General features: G+C 48.7%; 2 protein-coding genes across 4 annotated transcripts in view; both read right to left on the bottom strand.

Annotated features, from left to right (window-relative positions):
• HGSNAT (heparan-alpha-glucosaminide N-acetyltransferase) overlaps positions 1-5,489 on the bottom strand; it is a 57,855-nt gene extending 52,366 nt beyond the window's left edge. Inside the window, exon 1 of one of the 2 annotated variants that reach the window (XM_017545976.2) lies at positions 5,273-5,489. In XM_017545976.2, coding sequence (XP_017401465.1) covers positions 5,273-5,474 — 202 coding nt within the window. In that variant the 5' untranslated portion in view covers positions 5,475-5,489. The remainder of the gene's footprint in view (positions 1-5,272) is intronic. The other variant, XM_037744768.1, reaches the window with a different exon arrangement.
• Positions 1-10,740, bottom strand: part of POMK (protein O-mannose kinase) — a 68,224-nt gene that overhangs the window by 8,264 nt on the left and 49,220 nt on the right. Inside the window, exon 6 of one of the 2 annotated variants that reach the window (XM_017545979.2) lies at positions 6,242-6,792. The exons of the other annotated variant lie outside the window; for it this stretch is intronic. The gene's annotated coding sequence lies outside the window, so the exon portion shown is untranslated. Of the gene's footprint in view, positions 1-6,241; positions 6,793-10,740 lie in introns of those variants that run through there. 2 annotated transcript variants of the gene reach the window in all.

Raw genomic sequence — 10,740 nt, 5'->3', positions numbered from 1 at the left:
ATAGGGGAGGGACGGTGGGGGGTGGGGAGCTGGGGAGAGAGAGCAAGGGGAGAAATGCCAGATGTAGGCGATGGGGAGGAAGACAAGAAATCACACTGCCACGTGTGTACCTATGCAACAATTTTGCATGTTCTTCACATGTACCCCAACACCTAAAATGCAATAAAATGGGGAAAAAAAATAAAAAACTAAATAAATAAATAAATAAAAAAGATGTGACGTGTACCGAATTTAGTCGTTTCCCTATAATAATGACAATCTCATGTGCTAGGTATTTTCCCCACTTTACAGATGAATAAATTAAGCCTCTCAAGAATTAGGTAACTGCCTGTGGCCATGGTTTCTCAATGAAATCACTGACATAAACCCAATTTGTGTGATTCTAAAGATCAAGCTTTCTCCCCTACCATGTTACTCAGCTGCGAGTACAGCCAGGCAGCTTGTTAGACATACAGAACCCGCCTGAGTCAGAGAGTGCAGGTTAGCAGGACCCAGAGGTGGGGTGCATGTCCTCGAAAGTTTGAGAAGTACTACTTTCTATCACTTTGGAGTTTGAAATCTCCTAATTTCCATGGCAGATCAGAGAGCAGTAAGGAGAGAGTTTCAAGCAAGCCTCAATCTGAAGGGCAGAGACACCCACTGCTCCTGGATTCACTCATTACACTGCTCACCAGTTCACACTACATGATGTGCTGAGGATGAAAGAAAGATGACGCACATTCTAAAGTCACGTGTGCCAACTTGGTAGGAAAAATAAAGTGAACTGCTCTTGTCTAAAGTCAAAGCAAAGTGGTTCATTTCAACCAACTGGGCCATTTATATAATATTATATAAAAGAGAAGACAATTTATCCTCTAAGTAAATTTACCCAAAAGAAAAAAATGGGGAACTATTTAATAACACAATGAGGAAGGTCTCTATTTTGTAATGGGAAAGCTTCCTCTGGGCTCTCTAGTCACTCATTTGAATGGCAGAATCAGGAATTCTTCATGTAGCCAGCTCAATCCTTCATTTTAAAGTTTATCTTAATTTACCCTTATTTAGCGCTCAGCGAAGACAAGCCCTGCAGTATAAAACTTTTAATAATCCACTATAGCTTTTTATTCTCTAGGCCAAAGAAAGCTTTCACAATCATTTTTTCTGTACTTTGGTCTCCTGGAAAGCTTTCAGTGGAAGCAGTGTTTGGGACCTGGGGTATAACATAGTGGGATAAATTCAAGTTAAACCTGAATCTGAACCCCAATGTGCCTCAGTTTCCTCACCAATAAATTAGAGAGCATAAGAGTATGTGCCTCATGAGACTGTTGGGAAAGCTAAACTTGACCATCTACGAAGTGCTTGGCACAGAAACAAAACAAGTGCTGAACACATGGACATTACGGCGATCCAGGCCACATCCAACCAAGGCAGAAGCCAACAGAGCCTTTTCAGGATCGGGAACACCCAGTTAAATTTTTCTTTCTTTTTTTTTTTTCCCAAGAGACAGAGTCTCACTCTGTTGCCCAGGCTGGAGTGCAATGGCATGATCTCGGCTCATTGCATCTTCAATTTCCCGGGCTCAAGCAATCCTCCCACCTTAGCCTCCAAAGTAGCTGGGACTACAGGAGCACGCCAGCATGTCCAGCTAGTGTGCGTGTGTGTGTGTGTGTGTGCGCGCACGCACATGTGTGTGTGCATGTGTATTTTTTTATAGACACAGGGTCTTACCATGTTATCTAGGCTGGTCTCGACATCCTAGGCTCAAGCGATCCATCCACCTCAGCCTCCCAAAGTGCTAGGATTACAGTCGTGAGCCACCACACCAGACCCAAGAGTAAAATCTTTAACCAAATTCAGGCTTTTGAATAGCTTCTGATATGCATTATGAATTTCCCTCCAATAGTTGTGCCGATTTCTTTTCTTTTTTTTTTTTTTTTTTTGTGATGGAGTCTTGCTCCGTCGCCCAGGCTGGAGTGCAGTGGTGTGATCTCAGCTCCCTGCAGCCTCCACCTCCCAGTTTCAAGCGTCTCTCCTGCCTCAGCCTCCCAAATAGCTTGGGACTATAGGTGTGTGTCACCATGCTCAGCCATTTTTTTTGTATTTTTAGTAGAGAGGAGTTTCACCCTGTTAGCCAGGATGTTCTTCTATCTCCTGGCCTTGTGATCCGCCTGCCTTGGCCTCCCAAAGTACTGAAATTACACGCGTGAGCCACCGCACCCGGCCAGTTGTGCTTATATCTAATGACAACTGTGATGGTCGAGATCTCCCAGGTAATACAGTTGAGATCTCCCAGGTAATACAAAGAACTACACTTACTGTCTGCCAGACCCCAACAGCCCTCAGAAATAGCTCCTGGTGGCCGGGCACGGTGGCTCACGCCTGTAATCCAAGCACTTTGGAGGCCAAGGCGGGTGGATCACCCGAGGTCGGGAGTTCAAGACCAGCCTCCCCACCATGGTGAAACCCCGTCTTAAAAGAAAAAAAATATATCTTTTTTTAAAATATGTTAAATTAAAAAATTTTTTAATTATGAAAAAGAAAAAAGAAATAGCTCCTGGTGTCTCCATTTGGGGATGAGGCACTGAGGCCTAGGGAGGTCAAGCAGCTTGCCTTGGGCCACCTACTGGCAGCCAGGATTCAAGCTGAGGTCCATCTAACTGTGCACCTAACACGTAACCAGTCTCCTGAGCCTTGGCAGATAGATCCCTATCAGCCCAGCCTGATTAGGCTTTCCATGTTTCCCTCATTTGTTAGCCTGGTGGATAGAAACTGGCACGTCCTAATTATTTTCATTTTGAATTTGTGATTAACAAGTTTCAACATGTTTTCCAAATGTTTACCATCAGTAAGCGTCTTTCATATGAATTCCTGAATTATTTATTTAACCACCTTTATTTAATCCCTGAGGCCTTCCGAGGTATTTACATAACTACATTAAAGACAAAAATCTTAAATCCTTTGTCAATTTGTCATCATTTTAAAATAGTTCTTTCTTATTTCCCTTCTTCTTAATGGCTTCCATTTTCAAATTTCTAGTCACTCTCTGTAGACTTTTTCCTACACTTGATCATAGCCAAGGGACCATGAAGCCATGATCTTTTCCTTTGTAATTTTTCCACACATCATCATCCCTTTGTAGATGGAGTAAGTACCGTTTTTAATTCGTTTCCCTGAGCCTCTAGTAGTGGGTGGAATAGGTACTTGTTGTATACTTCGATTATCCACATGAATTTTAGGCTGAAAGCTCTTCACTGTCATGTTACTATGCTATTTGGGAATGTACAGAGGGGCTCAGTCCTCACTGAATATCAGAATTACCTGAAGAAGCTTTAAAAAAACAACCCTGGCCCCATTCCAGACCAGTTAAATCAGAATCTCTGCCCAATCAACATGATTTTTTTAATTTCCCACAAAAAACAACGAATCTCCCAAACGGATTCGAGGGTGCAGCCAAGGGTGAAGACCACAGCTAGAGACTGTCAGAGTAACGCTGGCGGATTTTGACACCTTTCTTTTTACTACGAATTATTTGAATGTGGTTTTTAAAAATAACAGTTTGTATCACTTACAGACACGACCAAAGGACCCAATTACTATGCTATCAAATATTACCTCGAAACTGAGCTTGATGTTCAGCCTCAAGAAAAAGCTGTCACCTTCCCACACAGCTAACCTAAGAAATTCCAGGGCAATAACCACAGAGCGTTACAGACAAAAGAACAATTCATTCCTTCTCTCTCCTGTGGTCTACATCGTCTTCATAAGCAAATAACCAAATAAAGTCACCTTTCAATAGTGAAGGTGTAAATGTTACACCTTTATTTCCTTTCCCAATATTTAATTTCTGGTTCTAGCTCTCTGATCTTATCTTTGCTGGACATATTTTTAAAGACATATTCTACTTTTTTCAAGTAAATGCTGAATTTTCAAAAAGAAGGCAGATGATGTTTTTAGCAGAAAGCTGTGCAGCCCAAACATGGGATTCAGGCGGCAGAGGAAGCATTGCAGCCACACGCGGCTTCCCCTCACTACATGTGATTACTATTTACAGACCACCTTTCCCTAAAGTAAGTGTCCTTGGATAAGCTAATACCGGTGCTAAAAAAAAACAAAGAGTGTTCGACGGGATCTGTCCCTGACAAATTGTGATCAGGCAGATTACATAACCTCCCGGGGTCCTTGCAATTAGGGGAGCGCAGAAAATCGAGGTTGGGTGGAGCAGGGAACCAGCACACAAAATGTAATCTGCTGAGCCGCTTTTCCAAAATTCACGATGTCTTCCTCCAGTTTCTGCTTAGGGGGGAGGGGCCGTTTGAACTCCATACACAGACGCTAAAACCTCGTATTCTGACCAAGAAAAGGGCGTGGAAGGGGAAAGGCAGATGACTCCCACCGTTCCAGGTATGGACCCTCGTCAAGCACTGACCCAATGGGGTTTGCGGTGCTTACCCGACCCCTTGCGGAGGGGCGTGTGCCAAAGACCTCCTAGGAGCTGGGGGTCCCCGGTCCAGGGGCCTAGATAGAGGCCTGGAATCTGTATTTGTCCCCGTTTTCCCCAGCGAGTTCCAAGAGCGAGCCAGTTGTGCAAACAGGAGCTGAGCTGAGCGCCTCTCCTGCCAGTGCAAGGGACAAGCGCCCAGCCCGGCCCCTCCCAGGCCGCGACCCCGACTCGGCGGCGGGGGCTTCCCTGTCACCGTGGAGAGAAAATGCTCCCCGGGGAGGCGCCAGGGAGGGCTCGCCCGGGACGGGACTGCAGGCTGCAGGCCATCTACGCGGGTTCAACCCCAGCGCCGGCGGGCGAACTTGCGTTCCAGCCTCGGACTTCCCACCCGCTGAAGCCAATGGGTCGCACGGCTTCCGCGCCACGTCCTCGGGGGCGATGCCCTCGGGAAGGGACCCTGCTTTAAGTCCCCCCGAACAGTGGACTGGGTGCCAGGGGAGTCCGAGCCCCCCCCGGCCCTCGGCTGGCCCGCCTCCTGGCTGCGCGTGTGAGGTTGTCCGCATCCCGATCCAAGGCCTCTGTTTAGACAGAAGGCGCCAGGACGCAGGCTACGCTCCGCCGCGGCGCGAGCCGTCCCCTCCCCCGGCTCCGCGGGGCCCGGCCGCCGCAGCCTGAAGTCCGGCCTCCGGTCCGGGGCGCCAGACCGCGGAGTCGCAGCGACAGCTCAGGCAGTGGAGGCGGTTCCGGCCGGGCCTGGCGCTCGGCGCCCGCGCACGAAGGGAGGGGCGGTGCCGCGGGAAGGTGACGACGCGCTCGGAGTCGGCCGGGCGGCGGGAGGAGGCGCGCACTCACCTCGTGGCGGCAAGCCCTGGGCGTCGCGCTCCGCTGTGCCGCCGGGGGCCAGCAACGCAGCGCTCAGCACAGACGCCGCCAGCAGCAGCGCGGCCAGCGCCCAGCCCGCCCCGGTCATGCCCACCGCCCGCTCGGCCGCCCCTGCCGGTCCGCCGCACCCCGCCCTGTGCTGCTCCGCCGCGGCCGCCCGCTCGCCCGTCATCGCCCCCTCCGCTGCCGTCACCGCCGCCTGACTCACCGCGGGAGAGGGAGGTGCCCGGGGTGGGCGGGGCGGAGCCCAGGGGCGGGGCCAGGCTATGCTAGGTCCTGCCCTGGGGGAGCTGGCCAAGAAAGAAGTCGAGGCTCCGCGCCCCTGTGCGGGGAGTATTTGTCCCCGGGAGGAGAAACGTCCCTAAGAGAGGCCGCGGCAGGGCCCGGTGACTTCCTCCCCGCCCCGCCTCCCCCAGCGGCATTCTCCCAAACTCCGGCGCCCGCCGGCCACCCTCCACTCTCCGCAAGGGTGTCAGAGTCCTCGGTCCCGGTTTTGGAAAACGCCTCAGTAAGCAAGACTGCAAAATCCCTGCCCTCAAGGCGTTTGTTACGCAGTGAGAGAGGCACCACTTGGAAGTCACCAAGGGGTCCCACCTCTTGGAAGAGCCCCCGGCCAGGCTGATGAAGTGGAAGGGAGCGGAAAGAGGAGTCTGCACACCCACTCCTGGCTGTATGCCGGGAGACGCTGTCAAAAGTATGAGGGGCAGGTACAGTAACCTATAACAAAGGTGCTTTGTAATTGCAAAACCTTGTCAACAAGCTGAACGTCCACCAGCTAGAAAACAGACAAACCGCCCTGCAGCAGGGGAAGTACTCTACAGCTTCCCGCATCCACATGGATGAATCTCAAAAAACAAGGCTGGGGAAAATGCAAATTGCAGAATGCCTTTGTAATAACTTATATAAAGCAAAACAATACTATATGTTGTTTAGGGACATCCATATATGTAATAAAAATACAAAGGTACACATGAAAATGTTGTGGGACTTTTCCTTACTTCAGCTAAAGATGAATGGGGTCCTTTGTCACACCCCAGGAAACATTACGCAGACAATTTGAAGGGAAAGGCAGGGTTTTATTGGATAAAAAGGAAGAAAAGGGGGAATTGGGACCCTCCTCACAGATTAAATCCCAGGTTCCAACGAGGAAGAGGAGGGGCCAGGCTCCTCCCCGCAGCAAACGGAGAAGCGAACTTCTGTGGCTCCGCCCCGGTGCGCACTCCTCCCGGCGCACAGGCCAGTTGGAGTTTTGCCAGGGAGCCGTTCCCACCTGGCTATTTCATTCCCACCCGCTGAAGAAGTCCATCTCACTGCCATTAGAATAAGGATAAGGATAGGGCCAAAGACCGATCTAACTGCTTCCTGCTGACAGGGGGCTCTGTCTTGGGAAAATGGCAGTCAGATTTCCCTCAGAGGCTTATCTAAGGGTCCCCAGCAGAAGGGGCGATGGTCCAAGGCTCCAGTTGCATGACCCTTCCGAGTGTGATGGCCTGAAGGCGCAAAGAGACAAACCAGGTTAAAAAGCATGTCTCAAAATTAAGGGGGCTTGGCGTGGTGGCTCACACCTGTAATCCCAGCACTTTGGGAGGCTGACGTGGGTGGATCACTTGAGGTCATAAGTTCCAGAACAGCCTGACCAACATGGTGAAACCCTGTCTCTACTAAAAATACAAGAATTAGCCAGCCGTTGGTGGCGCCTGACTACTCCCAGCTACTCGGGAAGTTGGGGCGGGAGAATCGCTTGAACCCAGAAGGCGGAGCTCGCAGTGTGCGGAGATCTCATTACTGCACTCCAGTGAGCCCGTCTTAAAAAAAATTTTTAATGAAACAAGAGGAGGCATAAGGAGAGCTCAAAATTCCTGAGGACTTTTACCAATTTGTACGGGGGCGGGGGGCGCAGGGGGTCAAAAGTCCGAATGGTAAACAACTTTACCCTTTTGCTGGCATGTTGGACTTCTGAGTTCCCTTCTCCTAAAACCAACCAGTTTAAGGTTTGGGAAATTAACTCTTTCCAATTTGGAGGATGCATCTGAGGGGGGGTGTTCTGTAGTATGGAAACAATGACCTATCTGTGAGGCAAGAACTGAGGAGGAGAAAGGTTAAAAGGCGGCATTTTTTCCAAGGAGTTCCAGGGCTTCAAGATGCATTTGAAAGTGGTGCAGATGAAGATGAATGGCTACCTATCTAGAAAGTGGGGAGCAGGCACCCCTGCTTCCCTTCTCTTCCTAGTAGATACCTGGGGTACATGAGGGAGAGAAGAAAGCCTGCATCCCCGAGTCCTTGCCACCTTGGCAAGTGCTCCCATGGATGCCAGAGGGGCTTGCATCATGAATCAGGGGTCTAGGGGGTGGAAATTACCTGGTCTACCCATGTACGCCCTTATCACCCCTGCTGTCAGCAGTCTTGGAGTTCCCTAGACCTCATTTATGCTGAGGAGTTGGGGGTTGCATGGACTCCTTATCATAAGCGGAATGCTAAGGTAAAGCTGTGGAACTGAGTCCTCCGACAAGGGAGAGAAAAGGGTGTCTTGTGACACACCCAGATAACTTGGTGGTTATAGTTATGTTTGCTAGGATTTGGATGCATGGTGCTTGGCTTTGATTAGCTTCCTTGGTCTTACTTTCCCAAAAGGAAACCTCTGAATGATGGGCAACCTATTTATTCCCATCACCCGGCAGAATTTGCAGGATAATTGCTCAGAACGAGAATACTAATCCAGATATTTTACATTACCCATCTCTCTTGTTCTTTCTGAGCTGCAGCCGGAGATTGCCGGTTGGTTCACACAAACAAGCAAGGTTAGTCTAAAAATGTAGACAAAAACTTAAAAACAACTGAATTTAGGCTGGCGCGGTAGCTCACGCCTGTAATCCCAGCACTTTGAGAGGCTGAGATGGGAGGATCACAAGGTCAGGTGTTCGAGAGCAGCTTGACCAACATAGTGAAACCCTGTCTCTACTAAAAATACGAAAATTAGCTGGGCATGGGGGCTCACGCCTGTAATCCCAGCATTTTGGGAGGCTGAGATGGGAGGATCACGAGGTCAAGAGTTCGAGACCAGCTTGACCAACATGCTGAAACCTTGTCTCTACTAAAAATACAAAATTTAGCGGGACGTGGTGGCACATGTCTGTAATCCCAGCTAGTCAGGATGCTGAGGCAGGAGAATTGCCTGCACCTGGGAGGCGAAGGTTACAGTGAGCCAAGATCGTGCCACTGCACTCCAACCTGGGTGACAGAGTGAGACTTCGTCTCAAAAAAAACAAAACAAAAAAAACAACAAATGAATGGCAAATGTATAAGTTTTGGAACATAATTTCGCTCCAGTCCTCATTTTTGTTAAAAAAAGAAAATATGATAGGACTCAATTTTTTGCAAAATAGATTTTAGTGTCATACTGGGTCTGGTTATTTGCATAAAGTGCAGCAAGAATAATTATTTCTACATAAGACTTTTGGATTAGATTTGATGAAACTCTGTTCCACAGAGAATCTCAGATAAGACCTTTTAAAGCCAAACCCAGCCATGAGCTAGGCTGATCCTCTCCTCTTAACGTCCCAGGATAAAACTTTTGTTGGGTGATCCTCTCTTCTTAAGGTCCCAGGATAAACTTGGAGCTCCTGGACCTGTTAGAAAGTGACATTATTTACTGACCACAGGTCAGGAACCCTGTACAGGGGCTGCGTAGATAAGAGGATGAGGCCAGTTTCCCCACTGGGCTTGTATTGGCTCTGCAAGGCAAGATTTGTAGGGTCCAGCCCTAGAGGGTTCTGTGAGCCCCTCCCTGCTGGTGCAGAGACGAGAAACTATAGAAATAAAAGACACAGCCAGGTGTGGTAGCTCACGCCTGTAATCCCAGCACTTTGGGAGGCCGAGGTAGGTGGATCACCTGAGGTCAGGAGTTTGAGACCAGCCTGACCAATATAGTGAAACCCCATCTCTAAATAATAATAATAATAAAGAAATAAAAGACACAGAGATAGAGAAAAGAGAGTTTGGGCCCCGGGGCCCACTGCCAACCAAATCACAGTCCTGCAGTGGCCCCAAGTGCCTGGACGCTCTGACTTTTATTGAATACAAAGCAGGGGGCAGGGAAGGTAAGATGAGGTAATGGTGGTCAGTGATAGGATGAGAGAAATCACGTGTCTTGGAGATAGGGGGGGCCCAGAACTTTCAAGTAGCTGACGAGGAGAAAACCTAATACGTCAGCACTCTTCGCATATTTGTCAGAAATATCAGGGATATTAAGATTATGTTACTATTATTAATTCTCATCTTCTGAGAAAAAGAGAAACCAGGTGCAGAAGTGGAGCCTCAGAGTGGACATGGAACGTGACCACTGAAGCCCAGCATCACAGAGAGATAGTTAAGCACCTGGATGTCTGCGGGTTTACCTGACAGCCGTCAGGCCTTACCACAAGAGCTTGGAGAGTGGAGTTTTCTCCTAATTCCCCAGGAAGGAGGTATCTCGGCCATTTTGGACATCTCCTTCCCTAGCTGGCTAAACAGTGGACACCTTCACAATGCTGGCACTGCCGCACAGACGAGGTGCCCTCCAGCAGGCCTTATGCAGGCATGACAGAGGGTTTACAGCATCCTGCCTTAGGATCACTTTGTTCATAATGTCACCTCAGTTCCATGCTTCATAACCTGATAATCATTAGTAAAATTAAAGGTTATATTGATTATATATGATTATATAAAGGAATAACTATGTGCTTATATTTCTAATTCTTTTCTAAATCAATATTCATATGGGAATAGGCTGAGACTTCAGACCCTTGCCACGGCACTTGTGGGAGTCCCCTCCCACAAAGATTGACTCTTTTTCTTTTTCTTTTTTTTTTTTTTGAGACAAAGTCTCACTCTGTTGCCCAGGCTGGAGTGCAGTGGCACGATCTCGGCTCACTGCAGACTCTGTCTCCCAAGTTCAAGCAATTCTCCTGGCTCAGCCTCCTGAGTAGCAGGGATTACAGGCACAGCCTTTCACTCAAAGCCTTGGGAAAATAACCAGTTTTTCCAATTGTGTCTTGTTGCAAAAGATAAATTGATTGTTATTGCACTGATGCAGACAACTATATTTCCATAAGTTAAGAATACTCACAGATAGTTTCCAAATTCTAGAGGAACTAGGCCAGGCATGGTAGCTCACAGCTAATCCCAGCACTTTGGGAGGCCAAGGCAGGTGGATCACTTGAGGTCAGGAGTTCAAGACCAGGCTGGCCAACATGATGAAACCCCATCTCTACTAAAAATACAAAAAGTAGCCAGGCATGGTAGCACACACCTGTAGTCCCAGCTACTTGGGAGGCTACAGCAGGAGAATCACTTGAGCCTGTGAGGCGGAGGTTGCAGTGAGCCAAGATCACTCCATTGTACTCCAGCATGGGTGACAGAGCAAAACTCTGTCTCAAAGAGCAAAACCCTGTCTCAAAAAA

The sequence above is a fragment of the Cebus imitator genome, unplaced genomic scaffold (assembly GCF_001604975.1).
Source record: "Cebus imitator isolate Cc_AM_T3 unplaced genomic scaffold, Cebus_imitator-1.0 Scaffold183, whole genome shotgun sequence".
NCBI classification, from domain to species: Eukaryota; Metazoa; Chordata; class Mammalia; order Primates; family Cebidae; genus Cebus; species Cebus imitator.
This window is presented reverse-complemented; position numbering and strand designations above follow the sequence as displayed.